Source organism: Lepidochelys kempii, chromosome 9 (genome assembly GCF_965140265.1).
Source record: "Lepidochelys kempii isolate rLepKem1 chromosome 9, rLepKem1.hap2, whole genome shotgun sequence".
Taxonomy (NCBI): domain Eukaryota; kingdom Metazoa; phylum Chordata; order Testudines; family Cheloniidae; genus Lepidochelys; species Lepidochelys kempii.
Window position 1 is genome coordinate 84,925,294 of NC_133264.1, and position 14,589 is coordinate 84,939,882.

General features: G+C 39.6%; 1 protein-coding gene across 2 annotated transcripts in view; it reads left to right on the forward strand.

The window, feature by feature from the left end:
• The window catches only part of IRS4 (insulin receptor substrate 4), a 40,451-nt gene extending 26,404 nt beyond the window's left edge, over nt 1-14,047 (forward strand). For both annotated transcript variants that reach the window (XR_012160973.1, XM_073361231.1), the window contains one exon: nt 5,903-14,047. Coding sequence is in view for 1 of the 2 variants with exons in the window: in XM_073361231.1 (XP_073217332.1) it covers nt 5,903-5,907 (5 nt within the window). In the remaining variant the exon portion in view is untranslated. The remainder of the gene's footprint in view (nt 1-5,902) is intronic.
• The last annotated feature ends 542 nt before the right edge of the window (nt 14,048-14,589 follow it).

The window sequence follows — 14,589 nt, forward strand, 5'->3', positions numbered from 1 at the left end:
TTGTCTATGATGATACACTTTCTTTTGGTCCCCAAAAGAATCACACCAACTTTGACTACTTCTAGACTGAGGCTTGCTTAGGTTTCCCTCTGAATTTGGCTTGCTATCTTCAAAGAAGCAGAATTACAAGGTAAGCAAGTTCCTCTTTCCAGAAGATAAAATTCTTCCCTTTTTGTTTTTATATGTAATTGGCAAATAGAATATTCCAGGTTTCAGAGTAGCAGCCGTGTTAGTCTGTATTTGCAAAAAGAAAAGGAGTACTTGTGGCACCTTAAAGACTAACAAATTTATTTGAGCATAAGCTTTCGTGAGCTACAGCTCACTTCATTGGATGCATTCAGTGGAAAAAAGAATATTCCAGGATTTTATAAAAGGTTTGAAACGTAGGGAATCTGAATTCTGTCATGTCTGACATTAGGATTGTCTTATTAAACACCCTGGCTGCCATTGTTCAAAATGTTTTGCGGGGTATAACTGGAAAGATTAAAATAACTAGTCAAACATTTTTCAGGTGTATCTTGTCTTAAGTGTAGAGAAAAAATTATTGGACAAAAGTGCAGACACTTTAAGTACCTTTTTATATGTAAGCTTGTAGATAGGAAGCAAGGGAAGGGGTGGGAAACCTTTATTACTAGTGAACATAGGTTAATATGCAAGCCTTAGCTGTATTAATGTGAGCAACGAGGTGCTGCTTTGGTTGCATGCTTCATTGAACAAAAAGCTTCTGTGACTCTAAGTGTGATGCATAGCTCCTTCATTCTTTGATCCTAAAACAAAAACCAACGTTCTTTTAAAAAGAAACTATTTATTTAAAAACCTCTGTCTTTATTTTACAAAATAAACGCAAATTCAAAGCTGTTGCTAACCAAATTGCATAGTGTATGTAAAATGAAATTATTGTATATAAAGCTTGTGGTTTGATTAAGAGCTATGAAACAGCACAGTGTTGGGTTTTGAGATTGACCTTTTTTTAAGTGACTGACCCAGCCTTTAATGTGTAGTTACTATTTCTTTTGCTTAAATGCTATAGAAGGTTTTCTTCACACTTGAAGTGTTAGTAAGATACTTCTCTTGTAGTGATTTAGATTTTAATTTACACTGTCATTTTTCTTCAAATGAAATAGCTTCCCATCAGGCCAAGAAAATAAAAATTACTTATCTGAGACTCAAGAACAGCTTGGTATTGGTTCTATACACTTATACTTTAGTCTCAGACTGAATAATTTGTCCTTCTGTTGGTGCAGTTTGTCTATTTAACAATAGATTCCTCATAGCTTTGCATAAAATGCACAGCATTTACACAAGGCTTTAACTATTCACAACATATTAATCCTCACAATATACCTGTGAGGGAGATAAGTACTGTACCCATTTTTATCGATGGGGAAACTGAGACAGAGATTAAGAGACTTCCGCAAAGCCACTCAAGTGAGTGCCAGAGCCTGGGGCGTCCTCCCGCCCTCCCCAGTGTTCATTCCATAGACCACTTTTTATTAAGTACCGAGATAATCATGAAGTTCCTATATCATAAACTATTCTGAATTGTAATTGGGCATTTTGTTGTTACTAAATACTAAAAGGACTTGGTCCATTTACAGGCCTTTGAATCATAAAGTTCAGTATTGCTCAGTTTAGAGTGAAAATAGACTAGTGTCAAGGTTCCTTCCCCACTCTGAACTCTAGGGTACAGCTGTGGGGACCTGCATGAAAGACCCCCTAAGCTTATTCTTACTAGCTTAGGTTAAAAACTTCCCCAAGGTACAAACTTTGCCTTGTCCTTGAACAGTATGCTGCCACCACCAAGCATTTTAAACAAAGAACAGGGAAAGAGACCACTTGGAGATGTCTTCCCCCAAAATATCCCCCCAAGCCCTACACCCCCTTTCCTGGGGAAGGCTTGATAATAATCCTCACCAATTGGTACAGTTGAACACAGACCCAAGCCTTTGGATCTTAAGAACAACGAAAAATCAATCAGGTTCTTAAAAGAAGAATTTTAATTAAAGAAAAGGTAAAAGAATCACCTCTGTAAAATCAGGATGGTAAATACCTTACAGGGTAATCAGATTCAAAACATAGAGAATCCCTCTAGGCAAAACCTTAAGTTACAAAAAGACACAAAAACAGGAATATACATTCTCTCCAACACATCTTATTTTACCAGCCATTAAACAAAAGAAAATCTAACGCATTTTCTAGCTAGATTACTTACTAACTTAACAGGAGTTGGAAGGCTTGCATTTCTGATCTGTTCCCAGCAAAAGCATCACACAGACAGACAGACAACCTTTTGTTACCCCCACCCCCAATTTGAAAGTATCTTGTCCCCTCATTGGTCATTTTGGGTCAGGTGCCAGCGAGGTTACCTTAGTTTCTTAACACGTTACAGGTGAAAGCGTTTTGCCTCTGGCCAGGAGAGATTTTATAGGACTATATACAGAAAGGTGGTTACCCTTCCCTTTATATTTATGACAAATGGTATTCTTTTTTTGTATTTAATTCTCCCCCCACCTCAATCCTGCTTCTCTTGTACTAGTATTTATTCATTGAGCGTTGGTGCACTTGGTGTTGAACTAACTTAACACAGGGTTCCTTCTCCAAAAAGCCTACAATAATAGTCTGCAGACACACAGTGTATCACACAAGGGAGAGAAGGTGGAAAAGGAGGGTGTGAAACTATTGAAAAGAGTAGATTGAGAAAGATGGGTACAGAGATGAGACCCTTACCCATAGCCTGGAGTAGGATATTGGAGACCTCTGTAAGATCTGTTTCATTAGAGTGTAGAGGGAAGCTGAATTGCAGGGGATCAAAGAAGTTTAGGTAATGGCTATAGATGACACATTTTGATAAACTTCAGGGCAAAGGGGAGGAAGGAGATAGGCAGTATTTTATGCAAATAGGGTCAAGAAAAGTGTTTAGGGCTCAGGACACCAGTGTGTTTGAAAAGTGATGGAAGAGGATGGTGTCAGGAGTAGATGATGAGGTCTAATAGACTGGCTGAAGAGCTGCAAATTTCCAGCTATACCCGTAGAGGTGAAGGAGGAAAGACTTTTTGTGTTGGAAAGGTTTGGGGAGAATCATGTGACATTTAGGGTCATGCTCAGAACATTGCAAGAAGGATATTTAAATAACTCTTCATGCTCACTTTAACATGTCATTAAACGTTTAGTCCTTCACCCACCATGACTTTTCAGTGACCTCTGCGTGTTTCTACTGTGCCCCATCTTGCAGTACCCAGAGAACTTTCTTCAATTCTTACTAAGAATAGATGTTTTCAGATAGTTTGAACTAAAACTAGATCTTAGTTATCTGTATTGCTGCCATCCATCAATTGCACTTTATTCGTGTTTTGAAGAGTGCAAAAAATGAACTCTGTGGTGTTTCTCATAGGATAACTTAATGACCAAATTTCAGAGTAACAGCCGTGTTAGTCTGTATTCGCAAAAAGAAAAGGAGGACTTGTGGCACCTTAGAGACTAACCAATTTATTTGAGCATAAGCTTTCATGAGCTACAGCTCACTTCATCGGATGCATACTGTGGAAAGTGTAGAAGATCTTTTTATATACACACAAAGCATGAAACAATACCTCCTCCCACCCCACTCTCCTGCTGCTAATAGCTTATCTAAAGTGATCACTCTCCTTACAATGTGTATGATAATCAAGTTGGGCCATTTGCAGCACAAATCCAGGTTTTCTCAGCCCCCCCCCCCCCCCCCCCACAAACCCACTCTAAAGCTGGTAATAGCTTATCTAAAGTGACCACTCTCCTTACAATGTGTATGATAATCAAGGTGGGCCATTTCCAGCACAAATCCAGGGTTTAACAAGAACGTCGGGGGGTGGGGGTGGGTAGGAAAAAACGAGGGGAAATAGGTTACCTTGCATAATGACTTAGCCACTCCCAGTCTCTATTCAAGTCTAAGTTAATTGTATCCAATTTGCAAATGAATTCCAATTCAGCAGTCTCTCACTGGAGTCTGGATTTGAAGTTTTTTTGTTGTAATATCACAACTTTCATATCTGTAATCGCGTGACCAGAGAGATTGAAGTGTTCTCCGACTGGTTTATGAATGTTATAATTCTTGACATCTGATTTGTGTCCATTTATTCTTTTACGTAGAGACTGTCCAGTTTGACCAATGTACATGGCAGAGGGGCATTGCTGGCACATGATGGCATATATCACATTGGTGGATGTGCAGGTGAATGAGCCTCTGATAGTGTGGCTGATGTTATTAGGCCCTGTGATGGTGTCCCCTGAATAGATATGTGGGCACAGTTGGCAACGGGCTTTGTTGCAAGGGTAGGTTCCTGGGTTAGTGGTTCTGTTGTGTGGTATGTGGTTGCTGGTGAGTATTTGCTTCAGGTTAGGGGGGCTGTGTGTAGGCAAGGACTGGCCTGTCTCGCAAGATTTGTGAGAGTGTTGGGTCATCCTTCAGGATAGGTTGTAGATCCTTAATAATGCATTGGAGGGGTTTTAGTTGGGGGCTGAAGGTGACGGCTAGTGGCGTTCTGTTATTTTCTTTGTTAGGCCTGTCCTGTAGTAGGAGATTTCTGGGAACTCTTCTGGCTCTATCAGTCTTTTTCTTCACTTCTGCAGGTGGGTATTGTAGTTGTAAGAATGCTTGATAGAGCTCTTGTAGGTGTTTGTCTCTGTCTGAGGGGTTGGAGCAAATGCGGTTGTATCGCAGAGCTTGGCTGTAGACGATGGATCGTGTGGTGTGGTCAGGGTGAAAGCTGGAGGCATGTAGGTAGGAATAGCGGTCAGTAGGTTTCCGGTATAGGGTGGTGTTTATGTGACTATTGTTTATTAGCACTGTAGTGTCCAGGAAGTGGATCTCTTATGTGGACTGGACCAGGCTGAGGTTGATCCCACCATCAACAGAAAAACTTCAAATCCAGACTCCAGCGAGAGACTGCTGAATTGGAATTCATTTGCAAATTGGATACAATTAACTTAGGCTTGAATAGAGACTGGGAGTGGCTAAGTCATTATGCAAGGTAACCTATTTCCCCTTGTTTTTTCCTCCCCCCCCCACGTTCTTGTTAAACCCTGGATTTGTGCTGGAAATGGCCCACCTTGATTATCATACACATTATAAGGAGAGTGATCACTTTAGATAAGCTATTAGCAGCAGGAGAGTGGGGTGGGAGGAGGTATTGTTTCATGCTTTGTGTGTATATAAAAAGATCTTCTACACTTTCCACAGTATGCATCCGATGAAGTGAGCTGTAGCTCACGAAAGCTTATGCTCAAATAAATTGGTTAGTTTCTAAGGTGCCACAAGTACTCCTTTTCTTTTTAATGACCAAATGAATTTTTCTGAAAGCTCAGGGTTAAGATTGGCACCGGTCATAGGCCTCTCCTTTCTCATGTGAAACTGCTGTAAAAACATTTAATTTTGACTCCAGTCATGCACAATTTTAATTATAGCTGGGTGAACAGAATCACTAATATTCACCTTTTTCATTGTGTGTTTGTAATAAATGGCCGCTATGTATATAACCTATCCTTGTCATATCACAGGTATCTCTTTAAAGCAGTCTAATTTGGTAGTGAGTTACATAAGTAATTATGAGCTTTATTGATCATATCTGCATAATATGGCTAGTTACCCACAATAGACTAGACTCTTGGAGTCCTGTCCAGAAGGCAATGAGAGGAGTGTACACTTGAGATGGATTCTCTAAGTGAGGCATTCTCTTTGATTTTCCCATAGTCCTTCTGAGGAATCTAGCAGGAATCTGTTTAATTAACCCCCTTTTAAGAACTTGTCACCTTTGTCCTACTTTCAATATGTCATTTGTTTTGATGGGTAAACCCCATATCCTCTTTTCAACAGAAAATAGTTTTTCTGTAGTGTCACTCACTGTTTTTTTTTTTTTGTTTCTTCCAGACTGACTGCATTGCCATGGAAACCATTGTTAGAAGAGGCGGCTTTTCTACTGGTATCTCCAGAAACTGTGTGGTGCTTTTGGAAGCAGAGCTCAACTCCAGCCAGCTACTTTCACTTCCACCAGCACAGACGTACACACATCATTGTCATGATTTTTGCTTAGACATCCGCTGTCTATAGTTGAGTTAATTTGAATTAAGATTTTTCATAGCTGTGTTTTGGTGATGGAATTTGTTTTTCCGCAGCACATTTGTTTGAGAGGCATTGGGAATGCTGCAGAGGGGATTCCTACAACTTCCTTTTTACTTCTCTCTGCCTCTCCCCCTAATTTGTTTTTATTTATATTGAGAAGTCAAAGCTGGTGGCTGATGGTCTATTTAATATGGGTTTTGTTTCTCTGGTACGTTAGCTTAAACATGTATTGCTTAGAAATATTTTGGCAGGTCAGAAATTTTTTTTTGGAGAGGGCTGAGAGAGAACCATGTAACTGAACCTAAATCTGTGATGGACATACCTCTTTGATATTTTGCTTTATAGTATAGGAGGTGGTTTTTGATCACAGAGCTTAGTATTTTTAATTGTATGTCAGAGCTTAAACTGAAGTTTGTTGCTCAGAATTCTGATATGTATAAGGTAAGATTAAAGGGCTGGTTGTCTTGTTGATTACATGTAAATTATCCCGGTCCATTTGTTTATAAACATGTATAAAATATAAATTGAGGTTTCCATTCATGCACTCAAATGGGAAAGTGCAGGGTCTTTTACAACTTTGACTTCTGCTTTACAATATTGATGTGTGCTGTAGCTTTTTAGAGAGAAACCACCCTACCTGATCTTACTTTCATCCAGAGCCCTCTTTTAATTTGGGACCATTTTTTTTTTTTTTGCATAATGAGAAAGTAAATAATTGGGTTATCACTTAATGCATTCTGCCTAAAGAAAAATTGCAAACCACGATTATTTCAAATTAAAAATAAATTGTAGAAAATTAGAGCTAGGCGCATCACTCTTACTGATTTTGGTTCAAATCAGTTTAGGCTTTTAACACTGCTATGACCTTTAAAAGCATGACACTAGTTGTTGGAACATACAATGTATAATAATAAAAGGCACTGACTTGATGAGGGGTTTAAAAGTGGTACACAAATCCTCATGCTGTACTGCACCACACAGCTGGTAATCCTCTACATTGTATATTGTACAAGTGTTTTGTAGGGCTGCCTCACATGACATACAACCTTTAAAATACTAGTACAGTTTGTATAACAAATTAGATGCTGTCAGTTTTGATGTTGAGTGATGTGTACCTAAATCTATTTTTGAGTAGTCTTAAAATGTACATGTCACAAAATTATAAAGACCTTTTTGCAAACTTAATATAAGTTTACAAACTAACAGGAAAGAAATACTTGCTGCAGAGTTTAAAAGCACAGCTGTGTTCTTGAATCTGGAAGAGAAGTTAGTCAGTACAGTTACTAGTTGCTGCTAAACATACTTTGATAATTCATTTAAAAATATTACCACTTCTATAGACCATGACACTGTCTTGCCATACAGTTTTTGTTTGGGCGTAGTAAATTAATAAGGCAATATGTAGACAGCCATTTTAAAGCTTTTTTTTTCTTCCAAACAAATTGAAATTTGGATGATAGTTCAGAACATCTATTGGGAAAAGAAAAGGTTGTGTTGAAAAAATTGAACATGTTACATACCTTATTTATATATTAGGTCCTGAGGCTGCCATTGTACAATATACAGCACTGATTTAATAAATGCTGAATAAATAACTAAATGGGTAACCTCAAATATAATGGTACAAATACTAACAGGTACAGCATAATAAATATGCAATCTTTTTGAATCTTAGTTTACAGCCACTAATTTATTCAGTATTGTGCTGGAAGAACACTTTCAGAATATGTAAAACATATCACTACGTCTACTACCTTCCAGCTACCCGTTTATGCTGCTGTATAGTACAAAAATACCAATGATGGAACAATGTTTGTCCTGTAAATTTAATTCGATATTGGACAGTTATTGTCTGTACAAACTAAAACGTCTATGGTTGAAACTGTTCATTATATTTGCTATTTCTGCTTCAGCCCTGTTTAAAAGTTGAGCTGATTAATCTGGCTTTGTCTTCCATTGTAAATATTGTTACATTGTTTTCTTTGTAAAACATATCGCACTTGCGGTTTTGGGAGACTGGCTTGAAGCTCTGTATAGTGTTTATATTTATCTGACTTGGCTTTCCATAGAGCTACTCGCAGTAAATGTGTTCGTGTAGCTCCTGCTGCCTGGGTCTCTTCTTTTTGTACAAACCTGTTTTATTGGCTGAAGTGTAATTTCTCTTCCCCCTGCCCACCAGTATCTTTTTCTTTTAAGGGGTGTGCTCATCTGGTCATCACAGGGCTATTTATACATTGTTGAAGAGTGGATTCAACCAGTTTTACAGGAGAACATATCTCAGACCAACAATCTTCTTTAACTCTGGAAAAATGACTTAAATGTGAATGGTTACACTAGAACTTGATATTGTAGACTTCTTTGCTCATTGATAGACATGTCTGTTAGTAATGGGGACATATTCATGTCCCCCAGAGGGCTGTACTGGGACCAGTGCTATTCAACACATTCATAAATGATCTGGAAAATGGGGTAAACAGTGAGGTGGCAAAATTCTTAAATGATACAAAATTACTTAAAATAATTTTAATAATAATCTGTTAAGAGTTACAAAGGCTCTCCTAAAACTGGGTAACTTAATTTCCTCTGCCATTTTGTTGCCCAGTGTTGATAAATGTAAAGTAATGCACGTTGGAAAACATAATCCCAACTATACATACAAAATTATGGGGTCTAAATTAGCTGTTGCTACTCTGAGAGATCTTGGAGTCATTATGGATAGTTCTATGAAAACATTTGGTCAGTGTGCAGTATCAGTCAGAAAAGCTAACAATGTTAGGAACCTTTAGGAAAGGGATAGATAAGACAGAAAATATCAATGCCTCTATAAAGCCATGGTATGCCCACATTTTGAATACTGCATGCACATCTGATCATCCCATCTCAAAAAGATATATTGGAAAAGGGAGAGAGACAGGCAACAAAAATTATTTAGGGATATGAAACAGCTACCATGTGAGGTGAGATCAGAAGGACAGGGACTTTTCAGCTTAGAAAAGAGATGATTAAAGTGGGAATATGATAGAGGTTTATCAAATCTTTATTGGTGTGGAGAAAATGAATAAGGAAGTGCTCTTTCACATAACACAAGAAGTAGGGCTCATACAATGAAATTAATAGGGAGCAAGTTTAAAAATAAAAGGAAGTACTTCATATTAGACAGTCAACCTGTGGAATTCTTTGCCAGGGGATGTTGTGAAGGCCAAAACTGAGACAGGGTTCAAAAAAAGAACTAGATAAGTTCATGGAGGATAGGTCCATCGCTCACTCTTAGCCAGGAGGGGCAGGTATGTAACCCCATGCTCTGAGTATCCCTAGCCTCTGTTTGCAAGGAGTTCGGAGTGAAGGATGGGGGATTGATTGCCTGTTCTGTTCATGTGCTCCGAAGCACCTGACACTGGCTACTGTCAGAAGACAGGTTACTGGGCTAGGTGGATCTTGGTCTAACCCAGCATGGTCATTCTTATGATCAGTACTAGAACATGTAGTATTCTCTACAACAGTGGTTCTCATCATATTAAATATTGTAGGCCGCATATGTGGCCCGCAGTGGAGCTCAGACCCCCCAACCATGGACCCTGCTCTGTGGGCAGCTGCCCCTACCCAAGGACCCCTGCTACTAATGGGGGGCTGGCTGCCTGCCTGTTCCCCTGCAGTGGTGGGCAGCTGCCCCAGACACCGGAGCTTGCAGGGCCAGGCAGCTGCCACAGACTGGGCCAGGTGCCCTGGAGCTCACGGGGCAGGCCAGCTGCTTGCCCTGGTTCTCAGTCACATGGCTGCCCCAGACTCTGGAGCTTGCAGGGCCAGGCTGGTGCCCTGGATAGCCACAGCTGGTGGGGAGCCCTGACCCTGCAGGGCAGGCCAGGAGCCTGACACCCCACACTAGGCAGTGGGGCAGTGTGGACCCCTCCCCCAGGGATCACCCACAGCCTTTAGCACACAGCTGAGCTGGGCCACAGCTGTGTGCTAATTGGGTTGTGGGTTGACAACTGCTCCTCTGCACCATGCGATGGAATTCTGAGAAATGTCATAGGAAGCGGGCTGGCTTTCTTCAGCGCCTGGTTGTACAAAGCAAGCCCTGCTATTACTGCTGATTTTCTAGAGGTTATTTTTTACCGTGAAGACAACCTCAATGAGGACTTTTGGATACTACACCTCATTTCATACTCTCTTAAATTTCCTATCCCTGCATATATTTACTGAAGCAAGAACTTAGTTTACTAGAGCATATATATTGGTGAACTCATTAATAAGACGCTAAATTCTTTATCTTTCACCATGAATTTGACTTCTAAAAGTAACGTTTCTAAGATCAGGGTCTGTAACTGCAGAACTTTTTAAATACTCCATTCAAGTCATACTCCCTTTGTTCAAAATATTAAACTTACTTTCAGGAGTTAGTTGAATGCATTAAGTCCCTCTAACCAAGTTTTTGTAAGACAATTATCCTAACTAGGCTCCTTATTCAGGGCCTCATTTTACAGCAAGCAGCCCCTGTTGTGGAAGAAAAAGGAAACAGTACTTCTAGTATGTGGCAGAAGCAGGCATACCAAAAGTAAACAAACAGTGAAAATTATCCAAATAGCATAAAGGCTGTTGCAACAGTCCCATTCAAAGTAACTACTTAAGGTACCTTAAAGAGCTCATTGGACCTGAACTGTGTTAAATGCTTTAGTCTTTCAAGGACCAACCCTCTGGCTGGGTAAAGTAGACAAAACTATCAGCTTTGAAACAAGGGAAAGTCCTCGATCAAAACCAGAAGACAGTTAGTCACTACTTTCATATCTAGGAGTGGAAGACGAAGCTACACATTTTAAAAATAGTTACACTTTTGCAAAGGAAAAAAGTTGCCTTTTGGTTGGAAAATTCTTTTGAGCAGCTCTAGTACACATACAGCATCTCTGTTACAGAAAGAGTTAAGCGAAGAGCATACTTACAGTGTGGCAGGATAGGTCATGTACAGTTGGTAGAGAAGTAGTGAAGTACTGAACAACCTTAAAATTCCTATATTTGGCAATTCTCGGTGCTTATTTTCTGCCTGTGACTTCTCCAGGTTTGGGAAGGAAAAAGGTGGCCTTCAAATTCCAGTGAATCGTGCTTGATAGACTAGAGAAAACTTATGTCCATATTCTCTTCCCCTCTTTTTTCCATTAACAATAGATGGTGCCTTTAAACAATAGTTTCTCCTTCCCTCAACTGCAACAGACCATAAAGGAACATCTCAGAGGAGACCAGGAATTTGTAATTGTAGTCTAGGTTTCAGAGCTCAGGACATCTTCCTAGTATAGTAAGAGTGTTGGAAAGCCTCAGTTCAGTCATGGCAAACACCCCCTCAACTAGTATTTTATGTATACCTAGGTCAGATGCGTTTTTTCCTCATAATATCAAGTTAATCTAAATTCTTATCTTTAAAGGGGAGGGACAGAGAGTAGTGAATCCACAGAAGGCTCCAGTTTAACATCTGTGCCCTGCACTTCAGCTAAAAGCCGCAAGGGTTACTTTGAGGACTAATAGCATAGTTTGATTTACCTAACAGTTAATCCTTATCCCCCTGCCAATTGTAGTTGGTTTATGATGAAATCAGTCATTGTAGCAAACTAGTGATCACATCACCCATCCCTCACATTTCAAGTTTTATCTGATGTTTTGAAAGGCTTTATATTCCATTACTGCTCTTCTGAGTTGATCACTACTACCTTTCCTTAGCAACGGTGTCCTGCTTTTTGTCAATAAAACACTCCTGAAGACTAGAATATCACAATCTTTCTTGCACAATTCCTAGCTTGTGCTTGTAGCGGAGGTAGCCATAGCAGCAACAGTATTACAGCCCCAGCCACAGGGGTTGTGTAAACCCGAGGTTGCTGCTGGGAAAGATCTGTGTTACAACTATATATTGCTCAAAGTAGAAGAGTTCTAAATCTAGCAAAATGAACTTCCCTCACTGGTGCCCCACAAAAGAGACTTCTCTACAATGTGGGCAGCACACTGACTCATGCTACTAGCATGCATATTAGGAAATACCATACAATTTAAACAAACACATATAAAAGGTAATGCTCTTTTGAGATCTCAGATCTTTTGGACACATTGATCTATGAGCATTTTGACATTTGTAAGGTTAAAAGAGGAAATATTTTTTAAAGTTGTATACCTTTAAAAAAAAGAATAAAAGTGATGAAACCCTACCATTAGACTGTAGTGGCCTTTGGTGTAGGGGATGTCAGTTTTCACTGGTTACAGGTCTAGAAGTCATTAAATCCAAAGTCCATAGTCCATATACACTTCTAGTCTATCCTAAATCAAACGGTTCTGAAATATTTCACAGACATCCACTTTGAAGAATTTCAGAGAACCGTACCATCGAAGTATGATGTATAAATCAATCTCACTCCATACCCATGAAATAGCCTAAAGGTACAGACAGCCAATATACAGCTTTGGTACAAAGATTAACACAGGAATCTCATTACTAGGAAAGACAGTAAGGACAGAGGCCCATGTGCAACTTTGACACTTAAGAGTACAACAGAGTGGCAGGGGCTAGCCTCCCTCTGTTAGTGTTTTAAAGATTTACATGTTAGTATTATACAAGTTATACTTTAGCAAGTCAGCCTAGTTTGCAGCAATTCTATTATGAAGATAGACACCAATTCAATCCATTCGACAAACTGCTTGCAATTCACCTTTAAAAACAAGTAAAACAAACATTGAGCAAAGAAAGTTAATCTACATCCTCCATATTTTGATATATTTTTGTTAAAACCATTGCTGATGTAGGCACTCAACTTTTCTTAAATTATCTTTGAAAGCTTATAGTGCCCTCATGTGGTTAACACACAAATCTTATCCATGTACAATTTGTATAAAGACAGGTTTCAGAGGAACAGCCGTGTTAGTCTGTATTCGCATAAAGTATTGTATAAAGGATCATCTGTCTCCTAAACCAGTTTCCACATAATTACTACTGAAGGTAAACTAGGAATAGACCAGGCTCTATGTGAATACAGCCAACGCAACTGCTTCAGTTACAACGCTGAATTACTTGAGAAAAACAATTACATTAAATGCTCTCAAATCTGGAATCCTAACTCAGAACATTTTTAATTACAGAGGGGGTGGACTGGTAGTATTTAAATCCAAGAGTACCTTTAGGCTGCAATTTGGGTTTGAGGCCATTCTAAGGCTTGAGCACAGGTCTAGCAGCACCAAAACTATATACACGTTTTCACAAGATTTTGGCCACATCTGACCTGAAAAGTGGGTCCTTTTGGATTCTGAAGCCAACCTGGGGGAAAAAATGATAAAGGCAGTTTTGGCAGTGCGGATTTGTCTCCGAACACCCTGCAGGTCAAAGGATTGTTCCACTTGTAATATCAAAAATCTGCAGAACAGAAGGTTTTGCCAGTTGTATTTATATTACGGTACACCCAGAGGCCCCAGCCAGGATTGAGCACCTATTGTAGGTTTTGCACATACATAGGGAGCCTCTGCCCAAAGAGCTTACAAATTAAGTGCATAAGACAAAAGATGTGGAAAAAAAAATTATCCCCATTTTACAAATGAGAAATTGAGGCCCAGAGAGATTAAGGGACTTGCCTAAGGTAACACAAGGAATAGTATATGGAAGAGGTGGGAATTGAATGAAGAACTCCCAGATCTTAGCCTACTGCCGTAACTACAAGACCATCTTTCCTTTCTAGACTGTTGTTTCTTAATAGAGCAATGCTGAGAAAAGCTTGCTGGAAACCTCACCATGGATTTTATTAAGATCCAAGAGCTTTTTCTGTACTGCATGGCAGCAGCAACATGCAAAATGGAATTGGGCAGCTCATGCACAGGAGAGGCAGCCACGCAGCAGCATCCACCAGCATGCAGCTGCTCCACATCCCTCTATTTTATTTTGGTTACCTAGCAGTTCTGTGATAGTAAGGGATTTAGAGTAACAGCCGTGTTAGTCTGTATTCGCAAAAAGAAAAGGAGTACTTGTGGCACCTTAGAGACTAACCAATTTATTTGAGCATAAGCTTTCGTGAGCTACAGCTCACTTCATCGGATGCAAGTAAGGGATTTGACATACAGCGCTAGGAATCAAGGAATAGCTGTTCTATACATTGTTATAGTAGGGACTATAATTTATACTGAAAATTGCTGCTCTAGTATTCACTGAGACGTTTACATGCTCTAGAGGATGCATGAGCTCATGACACAGAATATAGCAATGCTAGCAGGATCCTAGGAAGAGCATGCACAGTCCAACAGCCACAGGAAATGTCATTGTGGAAACCAAGGCTCCACAATGTAGGAAGGATCTGCTTTTCATCTGTCTCAAGTTCTTTTATGTGGGAACCTGCCACTCTGCCTGTGCTGGACTGGAACACAGCTGTGATCAGTACAAGCACTCAAGCTGTGTTGGTATAAATAGTCTCAAATGTATTGTGCCAGGCCCAAAAGTTCGAGGCCCATCTATTTAACCCTAGTTCTTGGGGAGGTAGACAGGA